The 14,119-nt window shown below is 56.0% G+C and overlaps 1 protein-coding gene across 1 annotated transcript in view; it reads right to left on the reverse strand.

Annotated features, from left to right (window-relative positions):
• The window catches only part of MDGA2 (MAM domain containing glycosylphosphatidylinositol anchor 2), a 229,199-nt gene extending 218,433 nt beyond the window's left edge, over window positions 1-10,766 (reverse strand). The window contains exons 1-2 of the mRNA XM_033063561.2: window positions 10,763-10,766; window positions 10,128-10,346 (exon numbers count right to left, since the gene is read on the reverse strand). Coding sequence (XP_032919452.2) covers window positions 10,128-10,346; window positions 10,763-10,766 — 223 coding nt within the window. The remainder of the gene's footprint in view (window positions 1-10,127; window positions 10,347-10,762) is intronic.
• Window positions 10,767-14,119: the final 3,353 nt, after the last annotated feature.

Genomic DNA, 14,119 nt, shown 5'->3' on the forward strand with positions numbered 1-14,119 from the left:
GGCTCCTCAGCCTGGCTGATCCCTGGGATTCTGCACTTGGAGAAAGAGCTGGCACTGCCTGGATGTTCCCACTGGCCCAGGAATCCATGGAGAAATCCAGGGATTAATGAATCCATGGATAAATTAATCCAAGCCAGGATTAATCCCACCCAAATTTGGAAAGCACTCCTCTATTCATCATTTCAGTCCCATTTTCTGCTGGCCCAAACCATGGAATATCCTGAGTTGCAAAGGATCAAATCCAACCCCTGGCAAATCCCAGGAATTCCAGCTCCAGCAGCACCCACAGCCAGGTGACATTAATAATTATTAAAATTAATGTCCCATTACAAAAAAAATTATTTTTAATGGAGCCCAGCTGGAATCAGGAACCTCTGGTCAAAACTTTCACAGGAACCAAATCGAAATCCAGGCCACATAAAAGGAAAATCCCAGGAATTCCAGCTCCAGCAGCACCCACAGCCAAGTTACATTAATTAAATTATCATTCATTAATTGGTGTCCCAATACAACAAATTTATATTTTTTAGGGCCCAAGGGGATCAGGAACCCCTGGTCAATAATTCCACAAAGATCAAATCCAGCTCCTGGCCCTGCACAGGAAAATCCCAGGAATTCCAGTTCCAGCAGCACTCACAGCCAAGTGACATTAATTAATAATTAATGTCCCATTACAAAAGAAATAATTTTAATGGAGCCCAGGTGGGATCAGGAACCTCTGGTCAAAAATCCCACAAGAGTCAAATCTACCTCCTGGCCCTACTCAGGAAAATCCCAACAATTCCAGCTCCAGCAGCCAGGTGACATTAATTAGCTGGTAATTAATTTATTGGTGCCCCAATACAATGGCTGATAGAGCCCAGCTGGGATCAGGAACCTCTGGTCAAAAATTCCACAGGAACCAAATCCAGGTGCCATACAATAAAATCCCAGGAATTCCAGCTCCAGCAGCACCACAGCCAGGTAACATTAATTAAATGATTATTTATTAATTGGTGTCCCAATACAACAAATTTATATTTTTTAGAGCCCAACTGGGACCAGGAACCTCTGGTCAAAAATCCCACAGGGACTAAATCCTAATCCAGAACCTGTACAGAAAAATCCCAGGAATTCCAGATCCAGCAGCACCACAGCCAAGTGACATTACTTAATAATTAATGCCCCATTAAAAAAAATTAATTTTAATGGAGCCCATCTGGGATCAGAAACCTCTGGTCAAAAATCCCACAAGAGTCAAATCCAACTCCTGGCTCTACTCAGGAAAATCCCAACAATTCCAGCTCCAGCAGCCAGGTGACATTAATTAGCTGGTAATTAATTAATTGGTATCATAATACAAAAAAATTTCTTTTAACAGAGCCCAGCTGGGATCAGGACCAAGGCCAAGGCGCAAACCCAGCCTTGCTCATCCCAAATAAATCATCCCAAAAACCCCCAGCTCCCTTCCTGCCCAGTGAAAAATCAGGAATTCCTGGAAAAGGCTGGGATTTCTCCTCTTGGATTTGGGAGCAGCTCATTCCCCACCCACCCAACTTTTAGTCCTTAATTTTCTTTATTCCTTAACAAAAAGAACAGATTCAAAATGCTGACACATTCCATCAATTTCTTATTTTTGAAGAACAGGAAAACATCTCCATGTTGTGACAGTTTTTAAGAGAAATTCCTCAGTTTTGAAAGTTCTCTTCTGTTTTGTAATGCAGGAAAATAAAACCTCCACATTCCCAAGGCAGAATAATTCCCAGCACATCCCCCTTTTTCCAAAACTCCCTGATCACCTGGGATAACTCTTTGAAATCACAATTTATCCCAAACCTCACATCTTTCCTTTAGGTTCAACCTCACTAATCCTCAATCAGCCTCATCCCAGAGGCTCCAAATTCCCTAAAAATCTCCTTTTCCTCTGGAATTCCATCAATCCACGTGGGATAACCTGGAAAAACACAAGTTTTGTAGGAGAACAATTCCCAAAATCTCCTGGGGCAGCATTCCCACGTGGATTGGAGCCTGGCAGTGGAACCTTCCCAAATTTCTGGATTGCTCCATATTCCATCAAAATAATACAAAAAAAAAAATTTCCTTCCCAGGTATAAAAATATGGGAAATAAATAAGAATAATAAATAATGTCATAAATAAATAAATTAAATAATTTCATCCCAGGTTAGAGAGAGTGCTTCCCAAATCCCAATGGGATTTAATGCAGGAGACTCCATTCCCTACAAGAATATTCCCAAATATAATCTATATAATAATCCTATATAATCCATGTATGGACTGACAGGGATCAACCATCCCTTCACTGGTGGAAATCCCCAAAAATTTTTGAGGAATGTGGAAGATATTTGTTTCATCCCAAATATCCAGCATGTGACCAGGCTCCCAAAATCCCCCAAAAAAATTCCTTCCAGGTATAAAAAATATGGGAAATAAACAATTTTGTCCCTGAGCCCATCCAAGTTAGGGAGAGTGCTTCCCAAATCCCAAAGGGATTTTCCCACTGGAGGAAGGGGATTTAATGCATTCCCTACAAGAATATTCACACAGATATCAAATCCATTTATAGGTTAAAGGAAATCAGATCATCCCAAGAAAATCCCAAATCCTTTTTGAGGATGCTCAAGACAGAACTGAACTTTAATATTCCCATTTCCTTCCTCTTCCTCAGACTGCTCCGAATTAAACTGGGAATTCCTGAGCCCCAGGAATTTTAATTTTCGGTGTTTGAAGAGTTTTCCGTGCCAGATTCCCTTCAGATTTCCCTCCCATGGAATCCAAGGCAAGGTTTGACCCCTCAGCTCCCGGCATTCCTTGGACATCCAAACCTCAGTTTAGGCTCAGTTTAAATCCCACACATTTACCGAGTTTAAATTAGACTGAAACCCCCACATTTGCAGCCTGAACCCCAAATCATCACTTGGGTCACAACTCAGAGCGTTCCCCCAGCCCTCCCTCCTGCAATTCCAAAATTCCCAACTCCTTACCCCGATCCATGGCATCCCAATCCCTCGGCTCTCCATGGATTCCTCCCCAAAAACCCCCGTGGGAAGGAGGAGGAAATGCTTGCCCAGGGCTCAGGGAAGAGTTAAAATCCCCAAAGATGGGCTGGGTGAGTGCAGCTGCTGAATTCCTGCCTGTTCCCAGGGAGGCTTCCCTGGCACAAAGTCGGGAATTGTGCGAGGTTAGAGCGCCCGGACAACGGCGGCATTCACCGGGGAGAGCGGGAAATAGAGATCCTGGAAATATCCTCCATGGGGTACAATCCATGGGAATAGAGATCCTGCATGGGGGACAATCCATGGGAATAGAGATCCTGGAAATATCCTCCATGGGGTACAATCCATGGGAATAGAGATCCTGCATGGGGGACAATCCATGGGAATAGAGATCCTGGAAATATCCTCCATGGGGTACAATCCATGGAGTACAATCCATGGGAATAGAGATCCTGCATGGGGGACAATCCATGGGAATAAATATCCATCATGGGGTACAATCCATGGGAACAGAGATCCTGCATGGGGGACAATCCATGGGGTACAATCCATGGGAATAGAGATCCTGCATGGGGGACAATCCATGGGAATAGAGATCCTGGAAATATCCTCCATGGGGTACAATCCATGGGAATAGAGATCCTGCATGGGGGACAATCCATGGGAATATCCATAATGGAAATATCCTCCATGGAGTACAATCCATGGAATAAATATCCTCCATGGAAATAAATATCCTCCATGGGGGACAATCCATGGGAATAAATATCCATCATGGGGTACAATCCATGGGGTACAATCCATGGGAATAAAGATCCCCCGTGGAGTACAATCCATGGGAATTAATATCCATCATGGGGTACAATCCATGGGGTACAATCCATGGGAATAAAGATCCCCCATGGAGTACAATCCATGGAAATAAATATCCATCATGGGGTACAATCCATGGGATAAGTACAATCCATTGGAATAAAGATCCTCCATGGAGTACAATCCATGGGAATTAATATCCCCCATGGAGATTCAATCCATGGGAATAGAGATCCTCCATGGGGTACAATCCATGGGGTACAATCCATGGGAAATAAAGATCCTCCATGGGGTACAATCCATGGGAATAAATATCTACATGGAGTACAATCCATGGGAATATCCATCCTGGAAATATCCTCCATGCAGGAACAATCCATGGGAATACATATCCTCCATGGAAATAAATATCCTCTATGGAAGTACAATCCATGGGAATATCCATCCCCCATGGGGTACAATTCATGGGAATAAATATCCATCATGGGGTACAATCCATGGAAATATCCCGCCTGGAAATATCCCCCATGGAGAACAATCCATGGAATAAATATCCCCCATGGGGTACAATCCATGGGGTACAATCCATGGGAATAAATATCCTCCATGGAGGTTCAATCCATGGGAATAAATATCCTCCATAGAAGTACAATTCATGAGAATATCCATCCTACATGGTGTACAATCCATGGGAATAAATATCCATCATGGAGTACAATCCATGGGAATATTCTGCCTGGAAATACCCTCCATGGAGGTAGAATCCACAGAAATATCCCACCTGGAAGTATCTCCCATGCAGTACAATCCATAGAAATATCCATCTTCCATGGAAGTACAATCCATGGAAATATCCTGCCTGGAAATATCCCCCATGGACGTACAATCCATAGAAATAAATATCCTCCATGGGGTACAATCCATGGGAATATCCATCCTCCATGGGGTACAATCCATGGAAAAAATATGCTCCATGGAAATAAATATCCTCCAAAGAGTACAATCCATGGGAATAAATATTCCCCATGAAATTAAATATCCTCTATGGAAGTACAATCCATGGGAATAAAGATCCCCCATGGAGTACAATCCATGGAAATATCCATCTCCCATGGAGTACAATCCATGGAAATATCCATCCCCCATGGAGTACAATCCATGGGAATATCCATCCCCCGTGGAGTACAATCCATGGGAATATCCATCCCCCACGGGGCACAATCCATGGAAATATCCATCCCCCATGGAGTACAATCCATGGAAATATCCATCCCCCATGGGGCACAATCCATGGAAATATCCATCCCCCATGCAGTACAATCCATGGGAATATCCATCCCCCATGGAGTACAATCCATGGAAATATCCACCCTCCACCTGGGACACGGATCCAGAGCTTTCCCCACGAGGATCCAGCCCTCCCTGTGAGCTCCGAGTGCTTTTCTCTCCCCATCCCTCCTCTCATCCTTCCAATCCACTCTCTCCATCCCTAAAAATGTTGGGACAGGCCAGGTCAGAGCGGCTGGAGCCACTCCCAGCTCCAAGGACAGCACTCCTTAATCCCTCTGGGATATGAGCAGCAGGGAATTATTCCCAGCATCACAAAGCGGCCACAGGGGTGGAAGATTTTTCCCTGATCTTTCCCTGATCTTTCCCTGATCTTTCCCTGATCTTTCCCAGATCTTCCCAGATCTTCCCAGACCTTTCCCAGATTTTTACCAGATTTTTCCCAGATCTTTCCCATATTTTTCCCATATCTTTCCCTGATCTTTCCCAGATCTTTCCCTGATCTTTCCCTGATCTTTCCCAGATCTTTCCCAGATTTTTACCAGATTTTTCCCAACACCATCTGCCCCTGCTCCAACCTCCCCCGGGATCCAAGGAGATCCAGCAGCCCCGATCCCACTGGATCCCAGGAAGAAGGGGCAGCTCCAGGCTTTGGGATGCCCAAATTCCAACCTGGCTTTTTGGAAAACCTGCAGCTGCCATGAGGGATGAGGCAGTTGGTGCTTGGATCGACCAGGACAATTTCCCTGGAATTTAACACCTTAAATCCCTTCCATTCCAGGCATTTTGGACCAGCAATGAGAAAATTCCTGGAAGCTTTGTTGTTCCCAGTGGGAAATCACTTGGAAGCTTCATTGTTCCCAAGGCTGTGGGTGCTTCTCCCAAAATTTTGCACACTTGGTGCAGAGCCTGAGGAAGGCTCTGATGCTCCTGTTCCCATTCCATCTGTGATTCCTGGAGGAATTCTGAGCCATCCCCAGGTTTTCCACAGCTGCAGCCAGCATTCCAGGCCCTGTTCCCTGCAGGATTTGGGGTAAAGCAGCACAGGGTGGCACAGAGGGGTCACTGCCACCTTCCTCTGTCACACCTGGTGTTCCTAGCCATGGGAAAACATCCTGGGGATCTGCTCTGCTTCATTCCAGCTGAAATCATGGAAAAATCCCTAAAATCTCGGCCAGGAGTGGATAAACCAGGATCCCAGAGGGGGCTGCACCCCTGCCTGACCTGTCCCACCCAGGGGATCCCACAGCTGCTCCCACATCCCTGTGACCACTTGGAACTCACTTCCCTGGCTCAGGAATTGTGGTTTTGTCACTGCCAAGATTGTCACCCTCACTCCACACATTCCCAGGATTTTTCCAGCCCCCACCCCGAGGTGCTGGAAGTGCTCAGGCTCTCCAGGCTCCCATCCAGGAATTTTCTGGGCTCTTCCTCACTCCACAGGGCACAAAAGGGGACCCCAAGTTCCTGGTGAGCCCCCCAGCCCAGGCAGCTCAGGAACAAGCCCCAAAATCCCTTCTCCACTCTCCCAAAATTCCCAGTTTTTGCTGAGCAGCCTCTGAGCTGTTAAAAACTCTCCGTGCCCACGTCCTCACTGAGCCGGTTTTCCCTCTGGGAATTGGAAGTTGGGTGAAAGGAGAACCATCACATCCTGAATCCCTGCATTTTCTGCTTTATTAACAGTGCCAGTCATGCACCACTGAAAGGGGAGGAAAAGTGCAGCCACACAGATCCTGAGTTGTTCTCGATCCTTGGGCCAGGAAAACAGGGAGAGCTGAGGAATTGTGCGAATTCCCAAGGATTTCAGCAGCTCTGCTCTCCCCCATCCCCTGAGCAAGCACAGGGCACAGGGCTGGGCCTGCCCTGCTCCCAGTTCTCCCAGTTCCGTGCTGGTTTCCCTTTAGGATCCCAGTTTTCCAAGCCCAGCCTTAGCATTCCGACAGAGCAGAGGGAAATTCCGGAGGTGCTGCACAGCCAGACAGCACGGCACATTAACCTGGAGCTTTGGATGGGCTCAGAATCAGCAAAGGGGAGGATTTATTTTATTTTGTTTTATTTTATTTTATTTTATTTTATTTTATTTTATTTTATTTTATTTTATTTTATTTTACATTCGAGCTCCATGGGTGGGCACGGGCAGCGCCGTGCCAGGCTCTGCGCCAGCACTTCCCGAGCCACGGGAGCATCCAGGGCTGGAAACCAGGCTGGGAGAGCCGTGCCAAGGACAGGTGGGATGAGCCACGAGCCTGAGGGATGGGGCTGAGCCACCTGCAGGGCTGGGAATATCAACAGGGAGCAGGGATGGATTCCAGGCTGCTCCTTCCCCTCGCCACCTTCCTCACGGAGAGGCTCTGGAGCCGTGCCCGCTCCCAGAGGAGCACAGATCAAGGAACAAATGTTAACATGGCAGGACACCTTCCCTCGCAAGCAGGGCTGCGAGGCTCTGCAAATCTTCAATAAAATCAAAAAAAAAAACTTGTTCAAATCCCACAAGCCAGTTTTCCCTCTCCCAGGCTCACTTTGGATAATCTACAGGCTCCAGCTTCCCAATCCTCCTTTCCCAAAATGGCCCTGCTGCACCCGGCAGGCTCCTCGGGGGCTGCGGGCACACCCCGGGCTTGGGATTTTTTTTAAGTCCACATTCTCGAGCAGTCAATGAAGCCACCCAAACTGCCGGGAACACGAAGCAGCCGCACACGGCTGAGCTGACAGCGCTGCCCCCGCTCTCAGCATCCCTTCGCTGCCCGGCCTTAACCTGAATCAGTCAGCAGGAGAGAGCAGCAGCACCAAAGTCTGACTCCAAAGCCCCGTGTGCCATCGCCCGGAGCTCAGCCCGCATCTCCTCCCTCCAGCCCCCACCTCGCTCTTCCTGAACAAGCTCTCTCCTATTCACGGCAGCCGCTGCTATTCCAGAGCATCCAACAATATGTGCCTGTGTGCCGGGGGAGGCAGGGAGCCCTGCCAGTGCGAGATCCGCACCAGCCATGCAGCCACCGCGAGCTCAGCCCCTCGCACACTCGCCATCGCGGCCAAATTTTGCAGAATTAGAAAGAAAAAAAAATAAATGGGGGATGGATGCGTCTCTAAGTGAGGCTCCCTTCCCGGGGGAAGCGAGTATCGAAGTGTGGGAGCGGGCGGGCTCGCAGGAGCGAATGTCACACGAAGCATTTGCTGGGAGATTGGTGAATCTCCTTGCTCAGCCCCGAGAGCCGGAGCTGCCGGCAGCACCGCACCGCCGAGCCGCTTACATAACCCCGGGCGGGCAGCGCCGGGAGCCGGGCAGCGCCGGGAACCGGGCAGCGATGGGAACGGGAACGATGGGATGGGGCATGGATAGGGATGGGGCAGCGATGGGAACGGGAACGATGGGATGGGGCATGGACAGGGAAAGGGGCATCCATGGGGATGGGGCATCGATGGGATGGGGCATGGATAGGGATGGGGCATGGATAGGGATGGGGCAGCGATGGGAACGGGAACGATGGGATGGGGCATGGATAGGGATGGGGCAGCACCGGGAACGGGGAACGATGGGATGGGGCATGGATAGGGATGGGGCATCGATGGGAACGGGAACGATGGGATGGGGCAGCACCGGGAACGGGGAACGGTGGGATGGGGCATGGATAGGGATGGGGCATGGATAGGGATGGGGCATGGATAGGGATGGGGCAGCACTGGGAACGGGGGAACGATGGGATGGGGCATGGATGGGGATGGGGCATCGATGGGATGGGGCAGAACAGGGAATGGGGCATCGATGGGAACGGGGTAGCGCTGGGAACGGGGGAACGATGGGATGGGGCATGGATAGGGATGGGGCATCGATGGGAATGGGGCAGCACCGGGAACGGGGAACGATGGGATGGGGCATCGATGGGATGGGGCAGAACAGGGAATGGGGCATCGATGGGAATGGGACAGCACCGGGAATGGGGCAGAGCCAGGAATGGGGCATCAAAGGCAATGGGGCACCAATGGGGATGGGGTATCACCGGGAACGGGGCATCAATGGGGATGGGAGAGCGCCGGGAACGGGGCAGCACCGGGAACGGGGTATCAATGAGAATGGGGCAGCACCAGGAATAGGGCATCACCGGGAATGGGGCATCAATGAGAACGGGGCATCACTGATAATGGGACATCACTGATAATGGGACATCAGCAGCACAGGGGCATTGCCAGAACCGGGACATTACCGGTTCATCGCCACAACCCGGGCATCACTGGGGCTGGGACATCACCGAAACCGGGGCATCACTGACACCGGAGCATTACCACGGCCCGGGCATCACCGGGACCGGCACACGGCATCGGCAGAACCGGAGCCCCACGGGCACCAAGGGATCAGCGCGGCCGGGACAGCGCCGGGACGGGGACAGTGCCGGGACCGGGGCACGGAGCAGCTCCGGCGGAGCGCCCGGCTGTCCCTGTGCTCGGCTCCGGCCACCGCCGAACCGGGGCCACCTCGAGGGCGCGGGGGCGAGCGGGGAGAAGCAACAAGAGCGCGGCGGCAGCGCGGAGGGGGAGCGGAGCGGGCGATGCCGCCGGCGATGTGCAAGTCACGGGCGGGGGGCAGCGGGGCCGGGGCAGCGGAGCCGCCCGCCCGCGGGGTCTGCGCGCCCCCGGCGGAGCCCCGGGAACTTTCGGCGCCTTCGCCCCCGCCCCTGGCTCCGCGGCCGCGGGCGGCAGCGCCGCCGGTAACAAGTGCGGCGGCCGCGGGCGCTCAGCGGGCGCGGAGGAGCCGCACGGAGGCGGCGCCCGCTCCGCTCCGCCGCGGAACCAGCGCGGCCCGGGACCGGCTGGGCACCCCCCGCGCCCCGTCCGCGACCCCCGAATCGTCCATCCCCCCCAGCCCCCCGGCCCGGTTTTCCGCCGTGAAATGTCAGCGTCTCATGGCAACGGCGCTGCCTCCGCTCTGCCCCCGCGGCGCGCAGCGGGGCCACGCCGCTCCCCCACCCCCCCCAGCCCCCCCCCCCGCCCTTCCGCCCCGGCGACAGTCGCGACAAGGTCACGCGGCGCCCCGCACTCACCGTACACCCCTTGGCCGGAGCTGCCCTCCAGCAGAACCGTCAGCAGCCCCAGCAGCCCGATCGCTACATCCATCTTCACGTGAGCATCCACATATCCAGCCCGGCGGGGCGGGGGGGGGCCGCGCAGCGCCCGCCGGAGCCCCGCGCTCCGCTGCGGCCGAGCCGCGCACGCCCGCGCAGGCAGGGCGGCGGGGGCAGGCGGCGGGCACCGCGCCGCTCCTGGTCCTCCTCCTCCTCCTCCTTCCGCCTCCGCCTCCTCCTCCTCCCGCTGCGCAGCGGGCGGCGCGGGGCGAGCCCCGCTCAGAGCGAGCCCCCGGCAGCGGCAGCCCCCGCACGCCCCTGCGGGCCGCGGCCCCCTCAGGGCTCGGGCCGCCGCCGCCGCCGCCTCCCGGGGCCGCCGAGCGCCGCGCGGGGCCGCCGCAGCCTCCTGCGCCCCGCGGCCATCAGATGCCGGCGCGGCGCCGCGGCCCCCGCATGGTGCGCGGGGCTCCCCGCACGGCGCGGAGCGGAGCGGAGCGAGCGGGGGAGCGGCGGGGGCTGCGCGGGGCGGGGGCGGGCGCGGGGAGGCTCCGGCTGTGGCGGCTCCGGGAGCGGCTCCCCCTCCTCTCAGCGCGGCTGCGGGGCGGCGGCCGGGCCCATGGCGGGGGCGGCGCGGGGCTCCCGCGGCCGCGCCGGGTGCGGGTGCGCTGCTGGGCGAGCGCGGGGGAGCGGTGGCGAGTGGCGGCGGCGGGGCCGTCACGTTGTGCTATACGTGCGGGGCCGGCAGCCGCAGCCCGGCGACGTCAAAGCTGCGTGGCTGCTGCTGCTGCTGCTGCTGCGCGCCTTCCTCCGCCTCCTCCTCCTCCTCCTCCGCCGCCGCCCCCCGTGGCCCCGCGGCTCCCCCGCCGCCGCCGGGCGCGCACGGCCCAGGGCGCTGCCAGGGAGGGATGCGCTGGGAGCCGCCTGGGCCGGGATGCGGGATCTGACCCCGCTCTGTCCCGGGAATGGCAGAGCGCTGGGCCGGGATGCGGGATCTGACCCCGCTCTGTCCCGGGAATGGCAGAGCGCTGGGCCGGGTTGCGGGATCTGACCCCGCTCTCTCCCGGGATGCGCGGAGCGCTGGACCAGGATGGGGCATCTGACCCCACTTTCTCCCGGGATGCGCTGGGAGCCGCTCTGGGCCGGGATGCGGGATCTGACCCCGCTCTCTCCCGGGATGCGCTGGGAGCCGCCTGGGCCGGGATGCTCGGAGCGGTGCGGCTCGCACGGAGCTGGGTTGCGCGGGGCACTCCGCTCTGTGCCGGGATGCGCCGTGGGGCTGCTGCGGTTCCTTTTTGGCCCGGGATGCGCGGCTCGGTCTCGCTCTGTCCCGAGATGCTTTGTCCCGGGACTGTCCTGGTCCTGGTCCTGGTCCCTCTCTGTCCCGGGATGCTCAGTCCCGGTCCCGCTTTGTCCCGGGATTCTGTGTCCCGGGATGCTCTGTCCGGTCCCGCTCTCTCCCGGGATGCGCTGTCCCGGGATGCTCAGTCCCGGTCCCGCTCTGTCCCGGTCCCGCTCTTTCCCGGTGCCTCTCTGTCCCGGTCCCGCTCTTTCCCGGTGCCTCTCTGTCCCGGTCCCTCTCTGTCCCGGTCCCTCTCTGTCCCGGTCCCGCTCTGTCCCGGTCCCTCTCGGTCCCTGTCCCGCTCTATCCCGGGATGCCCTATCCCGGCCCCGCTGTGTCCCGGTCCCGCTGTGTCCCGGTCCCGCTCTGTCCCTGTCCCTCTGTCCCGGTCCCGCTCTGTCCCTGTCCCTCTGTCCCGGTCCCGCTCTGTCCCTGTCCCTCTGTCCCGGGATGCGCTGTCCCGGTCCCGCTCTGTCCCGGGATGCGCTGTCCCGGTCCCGCTCTGTCCCTGTCCCTCTGTCCCGGGATGCTCTATCCCGGTCCCGCTCTGTCCCGGTCCCGCTCTGTCCCGGTCCCACTCTATCCCAGGATGCTCTGTCCCGGTCCCTCTGTCCCGGGACGCTGCTGGCGCTGCCCTGCGGACGGAGAGGGGCGCCCTGAGCCCGCGCTGCTCTCCCGGCCCGAGGGCTCCGTCCCGCCCGTGCTGGGCTCCCCATCCCCGGCCCTGTCCCCCGGTGTCCCCGGTGTGCCCGCTGTGTCCGGTGTGCCCGGTGTCCCTCGGTGTCCCCCGGTGTGCCCGGTTCTCCCCGCTGTGCCCGGTTCTGCGGACCCCGGGCTCAGACCCCACTGCTCCCCCAGCCTCCCCCGGCTCAGATCGCTGTGCTTGCCCCGGGCTGTGTCCCCGGGCTGTGTCCCAGGGCGGTCACCACCCCGGAGGGACAGAGGGCACAGGGAGGTGACAGAGCAGCTCTCTCCCCGTGTCAGAGGCTCCCCGGCCGCTGGGGTTTGCCGGGTTATTCCCCTTCAGTGATCCCAAAATCCTGAGACCCCTGAGTGGCTCCCAGCTCCTCCCCAGCCTGCCTGAGGTCCCTCGTTTTGGGATCCCCTGTGGGATTTGTGCTGGGCAAAGTCTCTCCAGTTCCTCAGAACAAGAAAAGGCTGCCCCTGTCCTCTTCCCTTTTCCCTTGATCCCTCCAAGGATTGCCCCACACCCTCGGGCACTTTGGGCATTAATTCAGCGTCCTCTGCCTGCGCCAGAGGAGGATTTGTGCTCCAGGCCAGGACAGTGACAGAGCTCTGGAAGGGACAATTGCCCTGTCAGGGCTTTTGTGACCCCACAGGACACTGCTAACAAGGCTGGGACTCTTCCAGTGCTCTCCTGAGCTTTTCCATCATTCCCATGGGATGATCCTGCACGTGTCCCTGCTGTGCTGCCACCCCCAAAGGGCTCGGAGCATCCAACCCTGGAATTTCAGCAGGGAGCTGAGCTCGGGCCAGCTGGGGCTGTTCCCAATCCCCAGCCTGGTGACAAGGTGGGAGGTGGGATGGCTGCAGCCCTTCCCTGTGCCATGCCCACGTCCCCAGAGCTCAGGCTGGCACCCAGCACTGGCCAGAGCCTGTCCCCAGCCCGCTGCCAGCTGAGGGTGACACTGAGGTGACCCCCAAATCCCCAAATCCCCAAATCCCCAAATCCCACACTGTCCTGTGCCATTCCTGACACTCTCCCTGCCTCTGGCTGCATCCCATCCCCCTCACTGCTTGCTCTCCTGTCTGAGGGGACCCCAGGTGGCTTCACCTGCTGCTCCTTGCCCTCTGCTTTTCACTTCCAAGGACAATTTGGGGACATCTCTGGAGGCTGCACTCCCAGCATGACCTTCAGCTCATCACCCCCAACCTCCAGCTGCCCTTTGGCTTTTTCCTGCCTTCAGCCCCTCCTTTCCCCTTTTCCTGCCACAGCTGTGCCCAGCTGGCCCTCAAAGCAACATCTGGGCCACATCTGGGCTGTGCCCAGAGCTCTGGTCCCTTCCCAGGGATTTCCCTCCCATTTTCCTTTCTCACTCCTCCATCCAACCACCCCACAGCACAAATGTGGCCACGCTCCAAAAACCCTTTTGACCTCTGTGAGTTTTTTTCCTCACCTGTAAAGCCCCATCCAGGAGGAAAAGCTGGAATTCTTCACATGGGGATGGTGGGAAAAGTTCTCACCATTCCCTTCTGGCTGCTCTGTGGGTTGAACATCAAGGGCTGGGCCTTTCTCTCCCTATTTCCAGCCTTCCCTTGCTCCATTCCCAGATCCTCCCAGCACAGCCAGATGTTTTTGGATCCTGAGGCTGGAATCATCAGCTGGAACAGCCCTTAGGGGGTATGTTGTTAGTGGGTTGTTAGCACACCACTGACAGCATTCCTTGGAAAAAGAGGAAAGAACCTAAAAAAATATAAATAAATCACTTGGATTTGTGGAAAATAATCCCCAGTCTGAATTTAAGCAGGTGCACAAATCTCTGTGGGGTAGGAGCCTGAATTATTTCCATCTGATGTGGTTCTTTTTAAAGAATTTGTTCTTAAAAGTTTAAATATTGCAGCTACTGCTGAGATTTGCTTGAGGATGTTCAGCTGTGATCCCAGATCCAGG

This window comes from Catharus ustulatus, chromosome 6, assembly GCF_009819885.2.
Source record: "Catharus ustulatus isolate bCatUst1 chromosome 6, bCatUst1.pri.v2, whole genome shotgun sequence".
Lineage (NCBI taxonomy): Eukaryota > Metazoa > Chordata > Aves > Passeriformes > Turdidae > Catharus > Catharus ustulatus.